General features: G+C 41.0%; 1 protein-coding gene across 5 annotated transcripts in view; it reads right to left on the bottom strand.

The window, feature by feature from the left end:
- Nucleotides 1-1,476: 1,476 nt before the first annotated feature.
- LOC137237025 (eukaryotic translation initiation factor 4B-like) overlaps nt 1,477-27,884 on the bottom strand; it is a 401,195-nt gene continuing 374,787 nt past the window's right edge. For all 5 annotated transcript variants that reach the window (XR_010948759.1, XR_010948758.1, XM_067760164.1 and 2 more), the window contains one exon: nt 1,477-1,615. Coding sequence is in view for 2 of the 5 variants with exons in the window: in XM_067760166.1 (XP_067616267.1) it covers nt 1,555-1,615 (61 nt within the window). In the remaining 3 variants the exon portion in view is untranslated. The remainder of the gene's footprint in view (nt 1,616-27,884) is intronic.

The raw sequence follows: 27,884 nt of genomic DNA, 5'->3' as shown, positions 1-27,884 counted from the left end.
ACCTCGCGCAACCTGGCATTATTACCGCCAAAATCCACGGCCACTCTGTTTACAACGTGGAAGAAACAGATGACGCAAATATTGCACGTACGCGTCGATGGTATCACGCTACCAAAGAGCTCAATATTTAAGAGCACGACGAAATGCTGAACACACAGTTCTTGCTTGTCACAAATCAGGACATCCTAGCAAACAACTGCTTGATCTATCCCCGCCGCCATGGGGATTAAGGGAACATCTCCATAAGCACTATGACGAGATCTGGCACCTGCCAAAACACCCGTTTGATCCAGACAAGCATAAGCAAGCCCAAAGCCAAATCCACACAGAATCGGTAAATGCTTTTGCTAGGACGCGCCCGGTAAACTCCGATATTAATATGCAATAAACCACCCTTGCAGAAGAAGAAAGAACACTACCAAAGGAGGCACGAGTCACGCTAGCCCAACTTCGTTCTGGATACTGAAACACCAACTTCCCTGTGGTACACCCTTGTTGAAACGCTGGTTTCCTTGGACTCCCGTTAGAGGACTTTGATGACAATTTGTGAGTGGTCGCACCCATTGAATGGGGTGAAGCACTGATAACACAACTGCAACAAGCATGAAACTAACTTTGCGGTTATTTTAGTAAAAATAAATATTTGTACTTAAAAGCCGCTAAAGTTGTACGCAATGACGGAAAGTTCAAGTGATAAATAGTAATGTATCATTTATTTAAAGATGATTTCGGCACGAGTGCGAGTTTACGTTAACTCGAGTTTAAACCTGCCACTTTGGCGATGCACAGCAAAATTGTATGTAAACGGGAACCATGTAGCAGAGTTATATATACAACTGACTCTATGTTTCTATACACAGTTCTTTTTTTGATTTGTGGTTAAAAAAACGCTTATCATCACTTAAATAATGTTTAGAAGACCCCTCTAGCGGCTATTATTGAAGACTCGCGGCAGTGGTTAAATTACTCGCAATAAAACAGGTTGTGCTTAATAGCGGAGACACTAAATGGTTATTGGTATAACCTATAGCTGAATCGGTTGAGATGACTAATGGACACAGTAGCTTTTCGGTCATAAAAGTGGAGAATAGTGTAGAGATAAACTGGAGAGACATATTTCAGTTGCAGGTGAATACAATGCATTCTGAAATTTAGCAGTACTAATTTTCTGCGCAACAATTCCATGAGAGTGGACTGCCAGTCCATATAAATTTTTCGCGCATATGTATATAGATGTAAAAAAACACAGCTAATTATTGTTGTAATTTAAAACGTTAATGGAATAGATATTTCTTTCGCGAATAAGTAAGGAGTCAGTTAATTCTCAACTTTCTGACAAAGAAATTGACCAATTAATATAATGCATGTGGGCACACAATAATTCCCATGATTATATGCTGTGGAGAACAAACGTTGGAGATTCGAGGAAGCCAATTTATATCAAATGACCTTTTTAAAAACTGTGTATCACAAAAATTATATCATAAATGCTTTTTATTACTTTGGATTATACACGTGAAATTATTGTATACATCATCAAAGATATGCAATAGCTTAAAGTTTAGGCCGATGCTTCATCATCAAGTCCAGAATATTTGTTTGAAGTTTGAAGAGCCTGTAATTAAAAAAAATAATAATAATAACAAATGTTAAATATATGCCAGTTATTAGTTCTCATATATGTACATAGCAAGCCTTTACCTGCGGCCCCGTCCACAAGAAGAAAATAAAATATATGGGCTATTCACGTTAGTCTGCTTATCAAAATATATGTTTAAAAATTATTTTTGTCAATGTATTTTATTTTTGTAATAGAGTGAACAAAAATAACTACATTACTGATTAATTGATGACTGGGGTGAAGGTATTACTTACTATTCATAGAACAAAGGAGTGAAAGGACAATTAGCTAAAACCTAAGCGAATTTTTTAGATATTTATTAGAATAGTGTTGCTTTTGCGGGTATTTAGTTGGTTAAAATATTACAAAAAGTGTAATTACACTGTGCAACAGCGTGCTAGGTATTGGACCAAATCCGCTTTTTTGTAGAGATTGAGGCTTAAGTAGACAAAGCACTATCTCCGTTTTTCGAATTTGGATTCCAAAAAAATAGATATCGGCTTCGAAGTTCGAAATTCTACATTTCGAAATTTTATTTTTTGGTTAACGCATTCAGCAAATTAAAAAAGTAAAAATATGGTCGCGGTCCGCCTTTTTCTTTTATTTGAATGGCTGAATTCTTTTTTTAAAATTTTTTTTATAGCTGTTATACTAAGTTTCTCAAAAAAAGAATTCAGTCCTTCAAATAAGGGAAAAGAGCGGACCACGACCACATTTTTACTTTTTTAATTTGCTGAACGCGTTATCAAAAAAAAATAAAATTTCGAAATGTAGAACTTCGAGCTTCGAAAGCCGAAATCTATGTTTTGGAGGCTAACTTAGGAAAACGGAGATAGTACTTTTTTATACTTAAGCCTCAATCTCCTCAAAAAGTAGGTTTGGTCCGATACCCAGAAAAAAGTTGATTTTGTCGCATAGTGTTATTTTTATAACAGTTCGTTACAGGATTCAAAATAGAACGAAAAAGCTGTGTTAGATATTAAAAATAAAACATACACGGAAGGGTCCCAAAATGATACCAAAATAGTCCTGAAAGGATCCCAACGGCATCCCGGACAAATCCCGCACCCCGTCCAGAAATTATCCCTGAGGGGTCCCCAAATGATCCCGAAATGATCCTGACGGGATCCGGAAAGCCATCCAGAAATTATCCCGGAAGGATCCCAAAATGATCCCGGCATACTACGGAAAAAGTCCCCAAATAACCCTCACGGGATCCCGGACGGATCCCGAAAACTATCCAGAAATGATGTCGGAAGGGTGTCCAAATAGTTCCGGAATGACCCTGACGGGATGGAGAAATGCTACCGGAAGGATACCGAAAATGTCCCGAAATAACCCCGACGGGATCTCAGATGGATTCCGAAAACTATCCAGAAATGAACGCGAAAAGTCCCGAAATTACCGTGACGGGATCCCGGACGGATCACGGAAATCATCCAGAAATGATGCCGGAATTGCCCAAAATCATCCCGAAAAAGTGCCGAAACTACCCGAACGGGATCCCGAAAACCATTCAGAAATGATCGCGGAAAAATCCCTAAACTTATCCAGAAATGATACGGGAAGGATCTTGAAATGATCCCGCAATAGTCCCGAAAAACTCCCGACATAACTCCGAACGGCCCCGGACGTATCCCGAAAATCATTCAGGAATTAGCCCGAAGGGCCCCAAAATGATTCCCAAAAGGTCCCAAAGTAATCCCGACGAGATGCCGGACGGATCGCAAAAACCATCCAGAAATGATCCCGTAAAAGTCCCGAAATTACCCTGACATAGTCCAGAAAAAGTCCCGAAATTACCCCCAAGGAATGCCGGACGGATCCCGAAAACTACGCAGAAATAATCCCGCAAGGATCCCAAAATGATACCGAAATAGTTCCGAGAAAGTCCCGATATGACCACGACGGCATCCCAGACGAATCCCGAAAACCATCCAGAATTGATCTCTGAAGGGTGTGCAAATGATCCCGAAATAGTCCCGAAATGATCCCGGAAGGATCCCCAAATGATCCCGATATAGCCCCGAAATAAACCCGACGGATCCCGAATACTGTACATGATCCCGAAATAGTCCCGAAATAACCCCGACGGATCCCGAATACTGTACATGATCCCGAAAAAGTCCCGAAATGACCCCGACGGGATCCCGAAAACCATCCAGAAATGATCCCGGAAGGGTCCCCAAATGATCCCGGAATAGTACCGAAAAAATCCCAAAATAACACCGACGGTATCCCGAAAACTATACAGAAATGATCCCGAAATGATCCCGGGCGGATCCCGAAAACCATCCAGAAATGATCCTGTAAAAGTCCCGAAATGACCCTGACAATGTCCAGAAAAAGTCCCGCAATTAACCCGACAGGATTCCTGACGGAACACGAAAACTTCCCAGAAATGATCCCGGAAGGGTCCCAAAACGATCCCGAAAAAGCACCGAAATAACCCTTACGGGATCTCTGAAGGGTCCGCAATTGACCCCGAAATAGTCCTGAAAAAGTTCCGAGATTACCCTGACGTGATCCTGAAAATATTCCAGAAATTATCCCGGAAGGATCCCCAAATGATCTCGGAACAGTCCCGAAAAATATGCCGGAAGGGTCCCTAAATGATCCCGAAATAGTCCCGAAAGGACCCTGCCGGGATCCAGAAATGATCTCGGAACGATACAGAACCGAGGGAATCCTAGATGGATTCCGAAAACTATCCTGAAATGATCCCGAAAAATTCCTGAAATAACCCTGGCGAGATCCCGGACGGATCGCAAAAATCATCCAGAAATGATGCCGCAAGAGTCCCAAAATCATCCGAAAAAGTGTCGAAATTACCCTAACGGCATCCCGAAAACCATCCAGAAATGAGCCTGTAAAAGTCCCGAAATTACCCCGACAGGATCCCAAACGGATCCCGAAAACTTCCCAGAAATGATCCCGGAAGGGTTCCAAAATGGTCCCGAAATAGTCCGGATATGACCCGACGGGATCCCCAAAATCATCCAGAAATGATGTCGGAAGGGTTAAGAAATGATCCCGAAATATTTCGGAGATGACCCTGACGGGATTAGAGGTTTACGCCGATCACTTTATCGGCGGCGGCGGCGTAGGCTCTATTATATACCGGCGGCGGCGGCGTGGTCGGCGAGCCGGCGTACGCCGGTTTTCTTACTTTAAAAAGCTTAATTTTTCTACTTAAAAAAATAATATTGAGGAAAGGTTTTGTTTGTATGTATTTAAGGAAATCAACGTTTTGGCCATTTCGGAAAGATCCGGGGTTCTTGCACCAAAATCTCGCAGATCGTTCAAAAATTTTCAGGAGCAGCTCCTTGCGGAGGGATTGTACCTCGTTCACTTACTCCAGAGAAGCTTCGAACCTAACCCCGGTCTTTGGAATTGGTACTGCTGCGTCTGCTGAAAAGAAATAGAGATACATAAAATGGTCACACTTTTGTCTGTATATCTCGTGCAAAGCGTAGTTTCACCTGAGGTTAACTCCTAATAATCGTCGCGAACTCAATTTCTTTAAATTATTTGTGGCTCCTTGGCGGTCACGCACAAAGGCGGCTTACGGTTGCTATTAATGGTCTATTAATACTCATGACTCTTGTGGCACAAGGCGCCTCCAGTTTTTTCGTCTGTTAGAGCTACAATTCCCGATGTGCGAACAGTAGCAATCGCGACCGCAAGTCGCTACCACGCCTCCTGACCCTCACACCATTTGCCAGCACAGAAACCAAAGGACTGCGACTTCAAACACATTACTTCCTCGACGTCACTTTCCTAGAAGCTGTAGATGTAGCTCCGAAGACTTTCTAACGGATGTTTTTGTCGCGCTAAATTTATTATATAACTTTTCTTTCAGTGTTTTGTTTTAATAACTTGGTAAATTGGGCGATGCAAAGTCCGTGTTAAACTGACATCGAAAACGCCTGTTTTTATAAATAACTTTTGACCAGTTGAAAAGAGTTAAATTCGCAATTAGTTTCTTATAACTGGCAGTGATGCGCATCCGTTGGTACCACTTTCGACCATATCCGATCAAGTTTCGACATGAACAATAAATGGCCTAAACAGTCTTAAATGGATGCCGCCGCCGCCGCGCCGATATTTTTCACATTCGGCGGCGGCGCGGCGGCGTATATCTCTAGGCGGGATCCCTAATACCAATTAGAAATGATCTCGGAATAGTCCCGAAAAAGTCTCAAAATAACGCCGACGAGATACCGAAAGGATCCCGAAAACTATACAGAAATGATCCCGGAAGAGTCCCAAAATGATCCCGAAATAGTCCCGAAAATGTCTCAAAATAACCCCGAAGGGATTCCGGACGGATTCCGAAAACTATACAGAAATGATTCAGGCAGAGTCCCAAAATGATGCCGAAATAGTCCTGAATTGACCCCGACGGGATCCCGGACGGATCCCGAAAACCATCCAGAAATTATCCCGGAAGAGTCCCAATGTGATCCCGAAAGGGGGAGGAGGGGTCTCTGCTCCCTTGACTTATTTGACTGCACTGCCCTCGACTTATTTGACCCATTGAGTTTGTAATATTGGTGAACGTAAAGTTATGTGTAAAAAATTTTAAAAAATAATTATCCGACGGGGTCGTGGGACCCCTTCCCCCCTTTCCATGTTCGAAAAAAATTTCGCCAGTAGACTATTGTCTCTGTCTCAAATTTCACCAACATCCGTGTAGCCGTTCTGGCGTGATTCAGTCACATAGACCAAAAAATACAATAATTAAATTATAACTGTTCTTAGGGTGTGGGGACCTCCCCCTTTTTAAAAAAATTTAGCTAGTAGATCCTTCTAGACTACTGGCTATATGTGTGCAAAATTTCGTCCAAATCCGTCCAGCCGTTCTTGCGTGATTGAGTCACAAAGACAAACGTCTGGACATCCAACATCTAAATATCCAAACTTTCGCATTTATAATATTACTAGCCTTTACCCACGGCCCCGTCCGCAAGGAGAAATTTAAATATATGGGCTATTCGCGTTAGCCTGCTTATCAAGTTATCTGTTTAAAATTTTATTTTTGTAATTGAGTAAAAAAAAAGAACTAAATGAGCTGATAACCTGATAGGATCCCAAATGATCCCGAAATTATACAGAAAAAGCTACGAAATGACCCCCACGCTATCGCGGACGGATCCCGAAAACTATCCAGAAATGCCCCGGAAGGGTCTCCAAAAGTTCCCGGAATAGTCCCAAAAAAACCCGAAATGACAACGACACGATTCTAGACGTATCCAGAGATCCACACAGAAATTATCCCTGAAGGTGTTCCAAAATGATCCCGAAAAGGTTCCGAAATGACCCTGACGGGCTCCCGGGCGGATCTCAAAAACCATCCAGAAAATATCCAGGAAGGGTCCCTAAATTATCCCGACATACTCCAGAAAAAGTTCCGAAATGGATCCGAGGGTATCCACGACGGATCGCGAAAAGCATACAGAAATGATTCCGGAAGGATCCCGAAAAAGTCTGGAAAACACCCAGATGGGATCCTGCACACATCCACAAATGATCCCGGAAGGGTCCAAAAACTATCCCGGAAAAGAAACAAAAAACCCCGAAATGGCTCCTACGGCATCCCGGACGGATCCAGAAATGATCTCGGAAGGGTCCCCAAATGATCCTAAAATGGTCCCGAAATGACCCTGATGGATCAGGCAAACCATCAAGAAATTATGCAGGAAGGGTCCCCAAATGATCCCGAAATAATACAGAAAGTCACGAAACGACCCCTAGAGGATCCCCAAATGATCCCGTATTAGCCCCGAAAAGGTCCCGACATAACCACGACGGGATCCCGGACAAATCCCGAAAACCGTCCAGCAATTATTCCGAAAGAATCCCGCAATGATTCGGACGGGATCCCGAACGGATACCGGAAATCATCCAGAAGTGATGCCGTAAAGGTCCTCAAATGATCACCTAATAGTCCCGAAATGACCCTTAAGGGGTCCTGGACGGATCCCGTAAACCATCCAGTAATGATCCCGATATAGTCCCGAAGAAGTCCCGTAATGACCCTGACGGGATCTCGAACGCATCCCCAAATGACCCTGACGGGATCCCGGACAGATCCCGAAATCCATCCAGAAATGATCTTGGGAGGGACCCCAAATGATCCCGAAAAAGTCCCGCAATGATTCCGACGGGATCCTGAACGGATACCGAAAACCATCCAGAAGTGATGCCGGAAAGGTCCTCAAATGATCACCTAATATCAAAATAACCCTGACGGCATCCCGGACTGATCCCGAAATCCATCCAGAAATGATCTTGGGAAGGTTCCAAAATGATCCCGAAATAGTATCGGAAAAGTCCAGAAATTACCCTGACGGGTTCCCGGACGAATTCTGAAAGCCACTTAAATGATCCCGAAAAAGTCTCGAAATGACATTGACGGGACACCGAAAGGATCCCGAAAACTATCCAGAAATGATGCCGGAGAGGTCCTCAAATGATCTCCTAATAATCCCGAAATGACCGTGATGGGATCCCGAACGGATCCCGACAACTCCTATCCAGAAATGATGCCGAAAGGCTCCGCAAATGATCCCGTATTAGTCGAGAAAAAGTCCCGAAAAGACCCCGACGGGATCCCGGACGAATCCAGAAACCATCCAGAAATGATGCCGGTAGGTATCCCAAATGATCCCGAAATAGTCCCGAAATGACCTCGTCGGCATCCCGTACGGATACCGAAAATTATCCGGAAATGATGCCGGACAGGTCCCCAAATGATCCCCTAATAGTCCCAAAATTACCCTGATGGGATCCCGGACGGATCCCGAAAACCATCCAGAAATGATGCCGAAAGGGTTCCCAAATGATCCCGTATTAGTCGCGAAAAAGTCCCGAAATGACCCCGACGGGATCCCAGACGGATCCCAAAAACCATCCAGAAATGATGCCGGAAGAGCCCCCAAATGATCCCGAAAAAGTCCCCAAATGACCCCGACGAGATCCCGGACGGATCCCGAAAACCATCCAGAAATGATGCCGGAAGAGCCTCCAAATGATCTCGAAAAAGTCCCCAAATGACCCCGACGAGATCCCGGACGGATCCCGAAAACCATCCAGAAATGATGACGAAAGGGTTCCCAAAAGATCCCGTATTAGTCGCGAAAAAGTCCCGAAATTACCCCGACCGGAACCCGGACGGATCCCGAAAACCATCCAGAAATGATGCCGGAAGAGCCCCCAAATGATCCCGAAAAAGTCCCCAAATGACCACGACGAGATCCCGGAGGGATCCCGAAAACCATCCAGAAATGATGCTAAAAGGATCCCGAAATGATCCCGTATTAGTCGCGAAAAAGTCCCCAAAATGACCCCGACGGGATGCCGGACGAATCCCGAAGACCATCCAGAAATGATGCCTAAAGGGATCCCAAATAACCCCGAGAAAGTCCCGTAATGATCCCGGAAACCATCAAGAATTTATCTCTCGAAGGTACGCAAATGATACCGAAAGTACCCCGACGGGATCCCGGACGGATCCCGAAAACCATCCAGAAATGATGCCGGAAGGGTCCCCAAATGATCGCGAAATAGTCCCGAAATTATTCCGGAATAGTCCCGAAAATGTCCCAAAATAACCCCGACGGGATCCCGAAAACATTACAGAAATGATCCCGGAAGGGTCCCAAAATGATCCCGAAATAGTCCCGAAAAAGCCCCGAAATTACCTCGGCGGGATCACGGACCGATCCCGAAAACCATCCAGAAGTGATCCCGGAAGGGTCTCGATATGACCCTTACGGGATTACAAATAAGGTGAAGCTAATTATAAAACCATGTTAATAAGGCAGCAGGCGCATTGGAGCGAATGAAAAGGTACATAGAAACATACAGGTAAAGCTAATAAAAGCGTGCTAATAAAAACAATTGAAGGAGGGCGGATGGCGGGAGTAGGAGAGGACCACTGATCGTTCCTCCAAAATTGTCTAGATCTCGATCTGTATGTGCCAGATACCAAAAACTATTGATTTAGGAGAAAATTTATATTGAGTTATAATAGATGTATAGATTTTACACCAGAGGGGTTGATAAGGGGGGGGGCAGAGGGTGTCATTGCTTACTTTGTAAGCCCTCGACTTATTTGACCCCTTGAGTCTGTGATATTGGTGAAGGCCAGTATACGTAAAGTTATAATGTGTAAAAATTATTAAAAAGTAATTGCTCGAAGGGGTCGTGGGACCCCCACCCCTCTTTCCATGTTCGAAAAAAATTTCGCTAGTAGACTACTGTCTGTGTCCCAAATTTCATCAAAATCCGTGTAGCCGTTCTGGCGTGATTCAGTCGCAAAGACTAAAAAATATAATAATTAAATTATAACTGTTTGAAAAATATATAGCTAGTAGATTCTTCTAGACTATTGGCTATATGTGTGCAAAATTTCATCCAATTCGGTCCAGCCGTTCTTGCGTGATTGAGTCACAAAGACAAACGTCTGGACAAACATCTTCACATCCAAAGTTTGCTATTTATAATATATATTAGACTAGCCTAAACCCGCGAACCCGTTCGCAAGGAGAAAATAAAATATATGGGCTATTCACGTAAGCCTGCTTATGAAGTTATCTGTTTGAAAATTGTTTTTGTCTAATGTATTTTATTTTTTTAATAGAGTAAAAAAAAAGAACTAAATGAGCTGATAACCTGAAAGGCACGCTTACGTGAATAGTACACAGTTTTTTACGAATTAAAAAAAAATACATTTTGTTTTTAAGTTAAATGAATTGATATGACAGGGGTGAAAGGATTACTACTCATAGAAAAAATGAGTGAAACTACAATTAGCTAAAACCAAAGAGAATTTTTTAATAGAAAATAGTGTTGCTTTTTCGGGTATTTAGTTGGTTAAAATATTACAAAAAGTGTAATTATAGCTATAACATTTCGTTACAGGATTCATTTAAAAAACTCAAAAATAGAACGAAAAAGCTGTGTTAGATATTAAAGATAAAACATACCGAATTTTAATTACGAATAATTTGTACCAAATCCATATCCATAAAAGCTCATGGCATGTGTGCTGAACTACCGGTTGCGAAGAGACCTAAAATGATCCCGGAAGGGTCCCAAAATGATACCCAAATAGTAACGAAATGATGCCCACGGGATCCCGGACAAATCCCGAAAGTCACCCAGAAATTAACCAGGAGGGGTCCCGAAGTGATTTCAAAATAGTCTCGAAACGACCCTGACGGGATCCCGAAAACAATCCAGAATTGATTTCTGAAGGGTCCGCAAATGATTCCGAAATAGCCCGGAAAAGGTGCCGAAAAAACTCCGACGGGATCCCGGACGTATCCCGAAAATCATAAAGAAATTATCGCGGAAGACCTCCAAAATGACCCCGAAATAGTCCTGAAAAAAAGGGGTCCCAAAATGATTCCTGAATAGTCCGGAAAAAGTCCCTAAATGGCCCTGGCGGAATCGCAGACGGATCCCGAAAACCACCAAGAATCGATCTCTAAAGGGTCCGCAAATTATTCAAAAATAGTCCAAAAAGTCCGACGGGATCCCGGACAGATCCCGAAAATCATACAGAAATTATCCCGGAAGGGTTCCAAAATGATCCAGAAATAGTTCCGAAATAAAGTTGACGGGATCCCGGACGGATTCCGAAAACCAGCCTCTGAAGGGTCCGCAACTACCCCGAAATAGTCTTGAAAAATTCCCGAAATTACCCCGACGGAGCCCCGAAAGCCATCCAGAAATTATCCCTGAAGTATCCTCAAATGTTCCCGAAATACTGCCAAAAAAGTCCCGAAATGTTTTTGACGGAGCCCGATATAGCCCTGAAAAAGTTCCGAAAGTACGCTGACGGGATTCCGTATGGATCCCGAAAACCATCCCCAAATAATGCCAAATGATCTCGAAACAGTCCCGAAGAAGGCCCCAAATGACCCTGACGGGATCCCGAAAACCATCCAGAATTGACTCTGGAGGGATCCCCAAATGATCCCGGAAAATCCCCAAATAACTCCGACGGGATCCCGGACGAATCCCGAAAATCATTCAGAAATTATGCCGAAATGGTCTCAAAATGATCCCGAAATAGCTCTGGCGGGATCCCGGACGGATCCCGAAAACCATCCAGAAATTATCCCGGATAAGTGCCAAAGTGATCCCGAAAAAGTCTCAAAATAACCCCGACGGTATCCCGAAAACTATACTGCTCACTTTGTAAGCCCTCGACTTATTTGACCCATTGAGTTTGCAATATTGATGAAGATCAGTATACGTAAAGTTATAATGTGTAAAAATTGTTAAAAAGTAATTATTCGAAGGGGTCGTGGGACTTCCACCTTTCCATGTTCGAAAAATTTTCGCCAGTAGACTATTGCCTCTGTCCCAGATTTCATCAACATCCGTGGTGTAGGCGTTCTGGCATGATTCAGTACAGACATAAACGAAAAAATACAATAATTAAATTATAACTGTTCCTAGGGGGCGGGGACCTCCACCGTTTTCGAAAAAATATAGATTGTAGATCCTTCTAGACTAATGGCTATATGTGTGCCAAATTTTATCCAAATCGGTCCAGCCGTTCTTGCGTGATGGAGTCACACAGACAAACGTCTGAACTAACATCTGAACAAACATCCAAACATTCAAACATCCAAATATCTAAACATCCAAACATCCAAACTTTCCCATTTATAATATATGTGACCCGGTCTATGAAAAGGTGGCTTAGACTCAAAAAAAGAAATTTCGAGAAAAAGCTGTTAACAGCTCTTTTTTTTTTAGTCATAAGCCACCTTTTCATAGACCGGGTCACATATACTAAAATTAAGATTAAATAGCCTTTACCCGCGGCCCCGTCCGAAAGGAGAAAATAAAATATATGTGGTATTCACGATAGCCTGCTTATCAAGTTCTCTATTTAAAAATTGTTTTTGTGTAATGTATTTTACTTTTGTAATAGAGTAAAAAAAAGAACTAAATGAAATAGTATACAGTTTTTTTCGAATTAAAAAAATACATTTTGGTTTTAAGTTAAATTAATTGATATGACAGGGGTGAAAGAATTACTACTCATAGAACAAAGGAGTGAAACTACAAATTAGCTAAAACCAAAGAGAATTTTTTAGATGAAAATAGTGTTGCTTTTTGGGGTATTTAGTTGTTAAAATATTGAAAAAAGTGTAATTATAGCTATAACATTTCGTTACAGGATTCGTTTAAAAAACTTAAAAATAGAACGAAAAAGCTGTGTTAGATATTAAAGATAAAACATACCGAATTTTAATTACGAATAATTTGTAGCAAATCTATGGCCATAAAAGCTCATAATTGACATGTGTGCTGAAGTTGCGAACAGACCTAAAATGATCCCGGAAGGGTCCCAAAATGATACCCAAATAGTAACGAAATGATGCCGACCAGATCCTGGACAAATCCCGAAAGTCATCCAGAAATTAACCAGGAGGGGTCCCGAAATGATTCCGAAATATGATTCCGAAATAGTCTGGAAAAAGTCCCGAAATGACCCTGACGGGATCCCGGACGGTTCCCAAAAACCATCCAGAATTGATCTCTGAAGGGTCCGCAAATGATCCCGAAATAGCCGGAAAAAGTCCCAAAAAACTCTAACGGGATCCCGGACGGATCCGAAAACCATCCAGAATTGATCTCTGAAGGGTCCGCAAATGATCCCGAAATAGCCCGGAAAAAGTATCGAAAAAACTCCGCCGGGATTCTGGACATATCCCGAAAATCATAAAGAAATTATCGCAGAAGGCCCCCAAAATGACCCCGAAATAATCCCGAAAAAGTACCGAAATAACTCCGACGGGATCCCGGACAGATCCCGAAAATCATCCAGAAATTATCCCGGAGGGGTCCCAAAATGATTATGAAATAGTTCCGAAATGACCCTGGCGGGATCTCAGACGGATCTCGAAAACCATCCACAATTAATCTCTAAAGGGTCCGCACATTATCCAAAAATAGTCCAGAGAGTCCCGAAAAAACTCCGACGGGATCCAGGACATATCCCGAAAATCATAAAGAAATTATCGCGAAAGGTCCCGAAGTAATCCTGAAAAAAGGGGTCCCAAAATGATTCCGAAACAGTCCGGAAAAAGTCCCGATCCAGATCCAGAATCGATCTCTAAAGGGTCCGCAAATTATCCAAAAATATTGCCGAAAAAGCTCCGACGGGATCCCGGACAGAGCCCGTAAATCATACAGAAATTATCACGGAAGGGTCCCAAAATGATTCAGAAATAGTCCCGAAAAGTCCCGAAATAAAGTTGACGGGAGACCCCGAAAACCATCCAGAAATTATCACAGAATTATCCTCAAATGATCCCGAAATGCTGCCAAAAAAGTCCCGAAATGTTTTTGACGGAACCCGATGTAGCCCTGAAAAAGTTTCGAAAGTACGCTGATGGGACTCCGTATGGATCCCGAAAGCCATCCCGAAATAATGCCGGAAGGGTCTCCAAATAATTTCGAAATAGTCCCGAAAAAGGCTCGAAATGACCGTGTCGGGATCCCGAAAACCATCCAGTAATGACTCTGGAGGGATCCCCAAATGATCCCGGAAGGTCCCCAAATAACTCCGACGGGATCCCGGACGAATCCCGAAAATCATTCAGAAATTATCCCGAAATGGTCCCAAAATGATCCCGAAATAACTCCGACAGGATCCCGTGCAGATCCCGAAAATCATCCAGAAATTATCCCGGAGAGGTACCAAAATGATTGCGAAATAGTCTGAAAAGGTTCCGAAATGACCCTGATGGGATCCCGTATGGATCCCGAAAACCATACTGAATTGATCTCTGAAGGGTCCGCAAATGACCCGAAATAGCCCGGAAAAAGTATCGAAAAAAATCCGACGGGATCGCGGACATATCCCGAAAATCATAAAGAAATTATCGCGGAAGACCCCCAAAATGGCCCCGAAATAGTCCTGAAAAAATGGGTCCCAAAATGTTTCCGAAATAGTCCGGAAAAAGTCCCGAAATGACCCTGACGGGATCCCAGACGGATCCCGAAAACCATCCAGAATTGATCTCTGAAGGGTCCGAAAATGATCCCGAAATAGTCCGGAAAAAGTTATGGAAAACCTCCGACGGGATCCCGGACAGATCCCGAAAATCATACAAAAATTATCCCGGAAGGTTCCCCAAATAAACCCGGAATAGTCCCGAAATAACTCCGACAGGATCCCGGACGCATCCCGAAAACCACGCAGAAATGATCCTGTAAAAGTCCCGAAATGACCCTGACATTGTCCAGAAAAAGTTCCGAAATTACCCCGACAGTATCCCTGACGGATCCCGAAAACTTCCCAGAAATTATCCCGGAAGGGTCCCAAAATGATCCCGAAAAAGAACCGAAATAACCCTGACGGGATCCCGGACGATTGCAAACGTCACATAACTGCTTGCACCGCCACGTCGACGATATATAAATAATTTGCCTCTAATAATATTTTTAAGGTGACTATTCGTCGGAACATAATTTTTTGTATCGTCCAGAATAAAGTATTATGAGAAAAACAGCAAAAAAACAAAAATTTCCGGACGAATAGGGCCAGCTTGTTTTTTCAAATACTCATCACGTTCACTGCAGGTGCAGGTGCATCCGATTACAAAAAAAGTCATTCCCCATACGGCAATGTATCACCGGTAATAAAGCGGGAATTTTTTAAGCTTCATCATATGTCTGGAAATTTCTAATATTGTTGGTGTAAATTTGTATTCTAACTTGCTAAACATAAACAAACATGCATACCCGCAGGTGGCAACTGGGAGTATTTTTTTGATGGGTATGAATTGGCATCCAACGTATTAAATCCTGTTCCCTAAACCCACTTAACTCAGATGGTACTATATTTATTATCTACCGCCAAACAATCTTTTAATACACACAATGTCCGCGAGGTCATGAAAATAAAAATTGTGACCCTTTCATTAACTTCTAACAATATAACCAAATGCCACCCATTTTTATACCTTTGATGAACATGAAATGGTATATTAACTTTGGTCCTATGTTTGTAACGTTGACAAATATAGAAGACAGACTCATTATTAAGTATACCGAATTGATCAGGGCGACGAACTGAGTTGATATAGCCATGTCCGTCTGTCCGTCCGTCTGTCTGTTTGAACGCAAACTAGTCCCTCAAATTTTGAGATATCTCAATGAAATTTGGCAGAAGGATGTATTTTTGTATTATGTTAGACATTTGTTGGATCCGGTAGGATCGGACCACTATAACATATCTCCCATACAACCGATCGTTCAGATAAGACGATTTTGGTAATTCCTGCCGCAATTTATAAAGTATAAACGTGAAACTCGGTGATATATATTCTAACATATCATAAAAGATGTCCTGAAAAATCACTTTGATCGGAGCTATATATAGTTATATCCCATACAACCGATCGTTCAGATAGAATTTCTCCCTCAATTTCCAATATAAAAACGTTAAACTTGGTGATATTTATTCTAATATATCTTAAGAAGATTTTCTGAAAAAATCACTTTGATCGGAGCTATATATAGTATATATCTCATACAGCCGATCGCTCAGATAGAATTTCTCCCTTAATTTCCAATATAAAAACGTTGAACTTGGTGATATTTATTCTAATATATCATAGAAGATTTCATGAAAAAATCATTTCGACCGGAGCTATATATAATATATATCCCATACAACCGATCGTACAGATAGAAAGATTTTTAGCCATTTCTCCCTTAATTTCCAATATCAAAACGTTAAACTTGGTGATATTTATTCTAATATATCATAGATTTCCTGAAAAAAAATCACGTTGATCGGAGCTATATGTATATAGTATATACCTATCCCATATAACGGATCGTTCAGATTGTTGGTCATTTCTCCCTTAGTTTCCAATATAAAAACGTGAAACTTGGTGATATATCTTAATATATAAAAAACACGTGTCACAACATTTTCGGCCGCGATGGACTCCTAAACTACTGAACCGATTTTGAGTTTGTTTTGCACCCCGTGTGTAGTTTGATCTAACTTGAGACATAGGATAGGTTATATCTCAGTTTATAGTCGCAATATTATTTTATTGCAATTTTTTTTATTTGCTTATACGTAATAATAAAATGTTACGTATACGCAGTGGTGCACCTCTTTTCAGTTGGTATGGACATGTTCGTGCACGTGCTTATTTAACTTTACATATATATATATATATATATTAGGCCGGGTCGATTTGTGGGGAGGCAAAAAAATCGCCCATTGCTCTGTGAAAATCATATCCTGGGGATCAAAATAAGAAACTTTGCCGAAGGATCCATACCTCTAAAACGAATTCTGGTGTCCCCCAATTCGGGTCGAACTTTTGGGTAGGGGCAAATTTTTAAAAATCCCACTTTGACCCATTTAGAGTGCTCCAATCGAGTCCAAATGTATGACCGACCCCCACTAACTTTAGAGGCCCGACCCACCGTTGCCAGTGGCACACCCCCTGGGGGTTCACGATACAAACATTTCAAAAAATCGCCGGTTTTGCACTTTAGATGAAAAATTCAGCTAAATGGCTATGTTTTTTCTTTATTTTTATTTATTTATTTATAATAATATTTATTATTTATTTATAATAATATCTTTTTTTTCTCTTAAGAAATTTATTTAGTCAGAACATATGTAAATGAAAAAATTAATTTAAGTGAGTTATAGAAAAGAAACTAAAAAAATTATTGTTTGAAGTCTTTTTTACTTTCAAGTCTGGGCAATTTCGCACGGCTCTCTAATGTCGTCGACATAACAGCCTCTACATTTTCCGATATAACCCGTTTGGAAACGCTAGCTAGCAATTGAAAATGTCGTTCGTTCCTTGTATGTGTGATGGAATTTTTGGATCATTAAACGGTGGATCATCTTGATTTAAATATTCTTTCAATGTATCGTACGGAATGCGTACGCGTGAATGGTGGTTCAAATACGATATTTATATCATTCAAATTGATCATTTCCGTATAACTTGTGCAATTAAAGTTTATATCTGTTTTTTTATAAACTCTAAGTTCCATTGGCTCGTCAACATCGGTTCGATAGCGTAGAATTTTCTTGATGGCACAGTCGCGCTTTTCTTTGCTATCATCAAACAACATTGATAACAAGATATTTTCCGAATGCGCATAATATGAATTATCTTTAATTACTTGATTGACAATTTTGCGTAAACGAGGTTCTAGAAATCGTGGCCAACCAATGAACTTGAAAAATAATGCACTGCGTTCACAACAGAGCTGTAATGCTTGATATTGAAGTACATTGGCACATAACATTTAATTATAAATTCAATCAGAATTCTTAAATTTGCATCTGGGTTTTCCGTTGTCACATATAATTGCAATAATCTAGCGGCCTTGGTGAGCCACCGAGAATGTACAATTTTCCCTGGTTTGATGTTAGCCAGATCCACCGGAAACACGCCGCTAGAAATTGCATGGGCCATGTCGTATAAGTACTTCGAATTGGTGGAAAATTCAATTTTTTCTGGAGCAGGGGGCATATTTTGCAACTCAATTTTCTGGAAGCCGTCCACCACCTGAAAATATATAATAATAAAATAATTAAAAATGGTTGACAATTATAATAAATGAGTGATAGCAATAACTTACCGTAAGAGTTTCACAAGATTCGATTTGACGGCTCAGTTTTCCGGTTGCCAATCTTGGTCCAGTGCTGGTTGATATATCCAAAGCCTCAAACAAATGCCGAAACGGAAGTTCGTTGAAGTGTAGAAGGCAAACGAACCAATGCAATGGTCTTTTTAACAGCAATTCGAATCGTCGTATAATTCCACCGTGTGGGCCAGTGTTTGTTGGCTCACCGTCAGTGCATATTCCAATTAATGCATCCAGTGATATATTTTTACCGTTGAAAAAAACATTTAATTTGGTTGTTTTGTATTCAGCGGTTTCATGTTCCAGTCTTACGTAACCAATCAATTCAGAATTGGGTTCTCTCAAAATAACAAGATGAGGTTCTTTTACCATCCTAGTATGATACTTCTCATCAATTTTATCTATCGTTAAAGTATCATCTTTTCTGCCATCGAATGAAAACGCTAACAAATTGGTATCATCTAACCGTTTGCGAAGCAGTTCTTGTCTGCATTTCTCTCTTTCTCTGTGAACTTTCGATTTATCCATGTGAGGGGTTTCCCATGCTTATCTTTAATTTTAAAATCTTGCAAAAGAGCGGTTCCCAATGCTGATGCTACTCTGTCAGGCACACAAAATCTGTCACATACCAAGGCAAAGTTAAAACAATCGTATCTCTCTGTGTATTGTGAACTTGTGCTTCTATCCATATCTTCTTGAACCGGTGGCGGTGCGTATGTTGAATCATCGGGATCTTGGTATGTTGGCATTGATGACATAGACGTTCTCCTTGCTCTTCAGTTTCCATCATAAATGCATCCATTTTTAGTCTTCTCTGATTATGTTGATCGTGCATGAACTCTTTGAGGCGTTCGGGAACCCAGCCGCATGCACATGGAGCTGCCTTCAAATCGCATTTACATGTTCCAATGTAAAAAATTGTTTCCAGAGATTTTACATACTCTGTAAATTGTTGGGTGTTGTTTCTTCTCTTGATTTGCTCTTGATACTTGTCAAGAAATTTATTCAATTTATTAAATACACTTTTTTTCAGCATTATTTCCATACCAAGTTTTTCCCAAATTCCAATCAACTTATCTTGTACTTGAATAGTGAATGGTTTATGGGGAAATTTTTTTGTTCTGTTTTAGCACGTTCGCTTGTAAAAATAATATCTCAAGATATCCAGATGGGTTGGTAAATTAAGATCAGTTAAATCAGTAGACACACCAAAAACAGTAACATCATGCTTGGGTATATGACTCATTGGGTTTTCGATAGTTGTTGATGTAGTTGCTTCATCTCGCGGTGTAGAGGATGGTGGATTCATTGTAAACTTTCTGATTTGGAATGGTCACTTCACTTATTATTTTTTTGAAATATTTTGAAATATTTTTTTATCTGAGTTCTTCACAACGACTTAATGCATTCACAAAAACTGTTGCGTTATATATGGTCTACGAGACGAGGTAATAAGAATGAAATGGTAATTTCAATTCTACCTGCTATGTCTTGTGGTGGCTTAAAAAAAACAACACAAGCAATTTTGCGATCTGCAATTGTGTCACAGTGATACCTTCATTTTTTAAAACGGTTGAATAAAAAACCCACACAACTATGTTTACGACATGCAAATGCATCACAGTGATGCCTTGGTTTTAAAAGGGTTGTAAAAACGCTAATTTCTAGTATTTTTTTTAATTTCTTTTCTATTACTAAGTTAAATTCATTTTTTCATTTACATATGTTCTGACTAAATAAATTTCTGAAGAGAAAAATAAACTCCAAAAAGAAAAAACATAGGCATTTCGCTGATTTTTTCATGTAAAGTGCAAAACCGGCGATTTTTTGAAATGTTTGTATGGTGAACCCCCAGGGGGTTCCAGGGGGTGTGCCACTGGCATCGGTGGGTCGGGCCTCCAAAGTTAGTTGGGGTCGGTCATACATTTGGACTCGATTGGAGCACTCTAAATGGGTCAAAGTGGGATTTTTCAAAATTTGCCCCTACCCAAACGTTCGTTTTAGAGGTATGGTTCCTTCGGCAAAGTTTCTTATTTTGATCCCTAGAATACGATTTTCACAGAGCAATGAGCGATTTTTAAATCGACCCGCCCTAATATATATATATATATATCACATCACCAGGGCCGGCGAGAGGGGGCCCGGGGTTTCTGAGGGGGGACGCGATGTAGAGGTAATATGACATTTTTTTTTAATTCAGGAGAGTCTTTAGTTGTTCCATGAGCAATTTTTAAGCCGAATTTCAAAAGCAAATAAAATCTGCATTTCTGGGATTAGGACTAGGACTGGGACTGAGACTCGGAGTGGGACTGGGACTGAGACTGGAATAAAATACATACCACCCTCTGGGACAGGCAATAAGGGATACAGAAGAATGAGAAGGAATTGAGAGAAGAGAAAAGAGAGAAGGAGATTGAGAAAGAGATAGAATGAGACGAAGATGGAGATAGATGAAGCGAAAAAGACGGAGGGAGGAGTGAATAAAAGGATTAGGAAAAAGTGAAGAGGGGAGGGCAGAGTCAGATGGAAAAAACTTATTAAAATTTATGCAGATGCCAAATTTAGGGCAGGACAACGTCTGCCGGGTCTTCTAGTATTCTAATATATCAGAGAAGATTTCCTGTAAAAATCATTTCGATCGGAGCTATATATAATATATATCCCATACAACCGATCGTTGAGATAAGGGGGTTTTTTGCCATTTTTTATTTTATATTTATCTTAAAAATCGTTTAGGTATGTACATCTATTCACTATATATTTCTTATCTTATACATCCGATTATTTGGAGATTACGAACGGTATAAGATTATTGTTCAGTCCCATTCATGAAAGGTATGAAGTCTTCGGCACAGCCGAAGACAGTCCCGTCCTCACTTGTTTTTTATTATTTTCATTGTTTTTTGTTGGACTTAGCGAGCACATTTTTATTTTAACTTTAACTCAGAGATGGTTTTGCTGGCTCGAGGTCAAATGTTGATTTTACAATAAAAACAACAAAGTTTTAATATATCGGAACACAAAATTAAAACTTTGTTGTTTTTATTATAAAATCAACATTTGACCTCGAGCCGGCAAAACCATCTCTGGTTTATTAAATAAGGGTCGCCAAAATAATTATTATATTTATTAACTTTATTTATATGTGAACTTTTTAAATTATAAAAAAAAAATTATTTGTGTTATTTTTTACTATAAGTTAGAAAATGATGCATCACCTCCTAATTTGAAGAGTGTGTCAAGTAGTGCCTCAAGGGGTTCTTCACTACTCTGTCGTCCTTTTCTATCAATCCCTGGACTGTACCTCCTTTAGATGGGACTTTCCTCAGTGTCGCCGTTTCGCTGGAAAATTCTATGTCCGGACAGAAATTTTTCCATAAAACCCTCTTCATCCTGTCGATTTCACGTTTATAGATGCTCAGAAAATATCTATATTCGTCACAGCACTCCTCGCTTTCCGTAACTTTTGCTAGCTTGCAATTGTCTTTTACCTGCTTTCTAAGAAGACCCAACTTCTTACTCACCCATGGTGGCGTTGATTTCCCCTGGAATCTTCTCAGAGGACGAGATCTGTTGTACGCAGTTATAAGCGCCTTTGATAAGAAGTTTTTGCACTCCTCCAAATCCTCTATGCTGGTAATCTCTTTAGCTTGCCCCAGTCTTCCTGATACCAATTTCTAAAATTTTAACCACTCCGTTTCTCTAGGGTTTCTAAAGATTTTCCCCATATCTACCCTCTTAAGGCGGATGCTGAAGCTGATATATGCATAAGTGGCCTGTCAAGGACCTTTCATTCATACTCCGATATATGTTGCTCAGAGCACAGTGCTTGACGTTGGCCCAACTTATGTAGGAACGCTACCCGTGTTAGCCAATTGTAGACTACTCTGTAGTATATAACAGAAAATGAATTCATCTCCTCCTCATACGCTGTGATGCGCATTGGCATCCGCGCCTATGACAAGCCGTAATATGCACCCTTATTGATCGACCAGCCTTTTGAACTCCTCTGGCGGGACTTCAGGGTGCTAAGATAAGGGAGGTTTCTTTTTTGCCCTCTATTGCGACCACTGGTAAATCTACGGTGCTGAAGTTAGATAGCATACACGAGTATAGGTGTTTCTTTTCATTGGCTGCAGCTCTATTCCTGCTTTCCGTCTTTGCGTAATAAACGCTAAATCCGCGAGCGCTGAAAGAAAACCTTTCCTACACAGAGCGCCACATCAACGGAACTCTCCTCAAGGGTCAGGAGGAGCCCGCTCTACGCCACTTTACTATATTGGAGGTTCACGCAATGGATATTTTCCGCTGTTTTCAGGGTCTGAACGTTTGTTTCCTCTCCCCTGCTCGAAGCATCTTTGTTATACTCACAGCATCATTAAGCTGCTTGTCCATTTCCAACACCTTCGCCTATACCCTTGTCTTTTTCTGCTACTTCCAGGACCTCGAGGTCCTTCTCTACCTCCCCTGCTTTTGGCATATTGCGGTTTTTTTTTAAATGCTCAGCACCATTGTTCTCTAGCGTATTGGGGTTATATTCTGAGGGCTCCTTTTTTTAAGGCGCATATAATACTACCCACGTCTTAGGACAACTTTCCCTAGTTGTGATTACAACACATCCTTCGATTCCTTATTAATTTGGAGGATGTAGTAATTGGGCCCTTCCACGGGTCGAAATACATGAAGTACCTTCCAATTCCGTGTTGGAATATTCGGGCTTTGACACTACAGCATGTTAAGCCTGTCCTCCGCCTTCCCCACTCGGGGTATCAAGATCTTAGCCTTTGGTATCGTTGGGAGCAACTCTCTGCAGCCATTCTAAAGTAGCGTTATTGGTGCAGGTCATCAGGTTAACCCCATTGTGCTATCCAGCTGTTTTGGAGTATGGTAGCGGTTTACATGGTTCATTATGCATCAATTTGATCATGATACTAACCAGCTCAGCTTCTAGGGATATCCACCTTTCGGTTGACATCTGCCCATTGGGGTTGTTGCAATCTAGTAGTGTCAGTCAGGGACTGCTTTGCAAATTCATTCATCTTCTTCTCGGTGAAAGTCGGAGTCTCAGCGTAAGCTCCCTTTATTATCACCTAGTAATTTGGAGTCTGATCGTTGCCTCCCTTTAGCTTATTAACATTTGTGTCTTTATTTTTGAAGCCAGTATTGCCTTCCCCTACCTGTATTACAGCTTTTGGTACCTATCATTTCGGCTAGTTTTCCCTCCCTTTATGCCTCTTATAAGCAGGCTTGTCAGGTTCAGCCGATCGCTGCCTCTTGCCTCTTGGGGCTTCTTCGTCTTCGATGCGGTTGCAAAATTGACGATTGCTCGTAGCAAAGTTCTTGTCAGTGAACTGTCTTCGACATTCTTCCACTGTCTCTCGGGCCCATGCCAAACAAGCGCTCTCATCGTTGTTCGGTTCAACAACTGGACGCAAGCGCTGCATAATTCTTAAGGCTGCCCGGTATCGTGAGAGGGTTCTGTTAAGCTTCCTATTTAGTTGTTCCCGTTCTAACGTTAGTTCTTTGTCCGGGCTTTTACAGAGTGCATTGACTGCACACTATCATCGCTACCCGCGATTGTAAAATTTAAAATTTTGCATATTCTAAAAAGTTAAAACTTTCCATAGAGTTCATTTAATGGAAGCTATAGCTGTATTTTTCAATTCTTGCACGGTAGACAAATAGGACACATAACTTGCTTCATCGGCGGTAAAGCATATTATTTCATGAATAATTCTATCATGTACGGCCCGCCGTCCAACATCTACGGCCCATGTTGAATTAAAAAGCTACTGGAAAGGTGTGTGCCATCGAAATGAGGCGATCTTCTTCTGTCATGCTTCGTCCGCTCCATATAAGCACAATATTTGTAGCATGAGCCTTATAACAAGAAACAGCACTTGAATAGTTTGTTTGGGCGTATTTTCCATATTACAATTGAAAAGATGGTTAGTGTCACTTGGGGACACGTCGCATACATTGCGTACTTCGGGGAAGATTCTGGATAAGAGTTTATCCGTCAGTATTATCAGTATGCAGAACAAAGTTGGGTCAGGTTGACTCGTGTCTCCCTGGGTAGTTTTCTTTCTTCTTCTGCAAGGGTGGGATAGTGTATATTTATAACGCGGTTCACTGGTCGCCCAAATTCTTTGTAGGTGGTGAGCTGTGTACTTTGGATACAATCTCGGTGGTATTTACCTTGAGTATTATCGAATGTAACCCTTAAGACCTTTGGCTGACTGATAGTCTATTTTTTTTTTTTTAAACAGAATGTATAACTCAGCATTTTTTTTTAACTTTGCTTAATAATTATTGTAAGCGATAAATATTTTTTACGTTGACAATAGAAAAAATCGCGCTTTGCAAGTCGCTTATCATACCTGCCCTAATGTATGGCGCGATATCATGGACGGTGCCTTGGGGAAAATATATCGCTATTGGAGTGTTGGAGAACAATGTTCTCCGAGACACTTATAGTCCTATCCGTGATACCGAAGGCGAGTATCGAAAGAGGTATAATGGTGAGCTGTATGAGCTTTACGCAGATAGCGAATAAAAGCCCAAAATCTTTGCTGACTAGGTCATGTTATGCGAATGGACGACGTCACCGCAGTTTGGAAGCAGAGGAAGGGGAGTCCTGCACTGAGTTGAGAGGCAAGTGGAGGAAGACTTAACCTCCCTTGGTGATCTCAGCTGACGTGACTTGTTTCGAAACGTCGAAAATCGCTTATGGGGTTAAACGCCAATTAATGACTTGAACTTTTTTTGTTCATAATAGAATTGTTAGGGGTAGATGGCGAAGTAGTTTGGTGGGTTTTTCCCGATCTGGTGCCCGATAGTACTGATGCTTATAGATATGGCTACGACGAAAGGAGATATTAAATCGTAGAGACTGAACTTTTCGGTTGTAGCACCAAATACCTTGCCCAACCTGAGGGCAACCGCGGCTTAGATTCAATTCCATTGTTTTTTGCAGTTCTCTGATTCATTCTCTAAAATTTTGTCAATATTATAACGGCCTTTGGCTATGGCCACGAAAGACCGTATCATGCCATTAAGCGTTAATTAACTTTTGTTAACGGCTGGCGTTTTTTGTTTCACCCGTGCCTTCCAGGCTTAAAATCAGACAATTTAATCTTCGCTTAAAGAAGATCCCCGACCATAGGTTCATACATTAAAGATAAATGCGAGCATTTATCATCTTATAAATTGAGAGCTCAGATTATGAACGGGGCTCGAACGTATGTGCACTACGCTGTCTTTAGGATCATCATACATAATTTTTCACATTAGTTTGCCGTAACGTACTGTGATTGACTTCTTTATGCTTGTTTGCGAGTCTGTTTACCCGCCGTCTAGATTTGTCGATCAAGCAATGCATTACATATTTCCGACAAAAAGCACTCGTGCATTTCTTCACATCCGATAGCTCTTTATTGTCAAAAGCGACGGATATTTTGTCAATGTCATTAGTCGGGTTGGAGGAGGACTTTACGGTTGACTAAATTTTACCTTCATCGGCAGATAGGTTACAGTTATTTAGGTGTTACTGCCACTTCTTCCGCTTGTGCTCGTCTACAAACTGTCCGATGCGTAGGTTTATGTCCCTGATTTGAGAGTCGCCAGGGTCTTGCGGTCACCTTCTCTCACTAAAAATGTAGTTTACACCAGTGAGAAGACCACTTTTATCAGGGAAAGGTGACAGGAGGGATGTAGCGTTGCTTATTTCTAGACTCACACCGCCTGACCGGACAGATATACCTTGACATTACAGCACATTGTCCCTGTGGCCGATGTCGGGATCAAATAGATTATACTACACATAGTGGTGAGTGATAAAGGCGAGTCCACTTCCATTTGCTCTTGCACGATCTCTTCTATGGTGGTGACGTGCAATAGTGTCAATGGAACTAGCGTCAATTGACATTAGTTCGCTTTGGAAAGAGAACTAATGGTAATGACTGTAACTCCAAATCCGAAAGAGAATTAATGCCAGAACTATGTTGGAATCAACGTCACTGACATAAATTCTCTTTATAAAAGTGAATTACTGTCAGAACTTCTAATACACACCCAGGCCCGACGAGGAGGAGGGGGGGGGGGGGGGGGGGGGGCGAATGGGGGATTCCCCCGGGGCCCGCGATTTAGAGGTACTAGGACATTTTTTTTTAAATTCAGGATAGTCTTTAGTTGTTCCATGTGCAAATTTTAAGCCGAATTTCAAAAGCAACCAATATCGATAATGTTTTTTTGCCTGGACCTGTGGAGACAACAAAACCATTAAACAAAAATGTGTTCCTCAGGGGGCCCGCGATTTAGAGGTACTAAGGCATTTTTTTTTTAATTCAGGAGTCTTTAGTTGTTCCATGTGCAAATTTTAAGCCGAATTTCAAAAGCAACGAATATCGATAATGATTTTTTGCCTGGGGCTTAGGAGGCAATAAAAACATCAAACAAAAATGTTTGTTTACGTGAATCCGAAATCGTAAAGTTTTCGTGTCGACACTGATGAAGATTCATCTTAAAAAGTCTTCCAACAATACCACCAACTCTGTATCAAAGTCCAGATTATTTAGACGACTTCGATATCGGTACGGTCAATAATGAGTTTTTGCGATCCGAAAAAGTCAACGAAATAATTCGTCGAGGTCATCAAAAGTGTCCTGTTATTTTTCCACGTGATTGTCATGACGATGCATTTCCTACCTCGTTGTTAAACAGAATCTTGCTAAATGGAGAGAAAGTGGAGTGACTGGTTAGTGTGGAGTGCCAGTAGCAATGCTTTTTATTGCCTACGATGTCGTCTATTAAGCACCAATACTTTAAATCGACCTAAAATTTGTTGTGCGGATGTTCGAAATTCCACATATGGAAGAAGCTATACGATAAACTGCCATCACACGAAAATACTCAAGATGACATATATTCAATGGCGATCTTTACAAAATCTAATTCAAAAGGAGGCTACAATTGATACACTTATCAATGAACAGCTAATCACGAAACTTAAAAGTGGAAAGAAATTTTATATAGAATTTTGGACACTATTTTTGGGTGAAAGAGGCCTAGCGTTCAAAGGCGAAAGTATATATCTTAGTGAACGAAACAATGGAAATTTTCTGGGCATCTAAGATCTCATAAGCTATTATGATTCGATACTTAGAAATCATTTGGAGAAAGTTAGGATTTCACAAAAGCAGCACAAACGTTTACAAGTTCACTACCTTTTCCCAGACATTCAGAATGAGTTTATAGAAATTTGTGCAAAGCACGCGAGGGAAACTATATTAGATCAAGGCAAGAAAGCCAAGTATTTTGCTAATATCGTTGATGCTATGCCTGATGCTAGTAACGTTGACTACGTTCATTTTGCGCTAACTCCATTTCAATTCGAAAGCAACAAATTTTACAATTCAAGAAGGGTTTTTGGCTTTCGTAAATTGTAACCAAAAAACTGGTCATAAAATCACTGATTTAATTTGCGATACTCTAGGTAAACGTGAAATCCTTTTAATGGGATTGTCGTGCACAAGGGTACGATAACGGCGCCAATATGAAAGGAACTTACAACGGAGCACAACGTCACATGCTC

Source organism: Eurosta solidaginis, chromosome 1 (genome assembly GCF_040869045.1).
Source record: "Eurosta solidaginis isolate ZX-2024a chromosome 1, ASM4086904v1, whole genome shotgun sequence".
Lineage (NCBI taxonomy): Eukaryota > Metazoa > Arthropoda > Insecta > Diptera > Tephritidae > Eurosta > Eurosta solidaginis.
The sequence above is the reverse complement of the archived record's forward strand: the minus strand, read 5'-3'. Positions and strand labels throughout refer to the sequence as shown.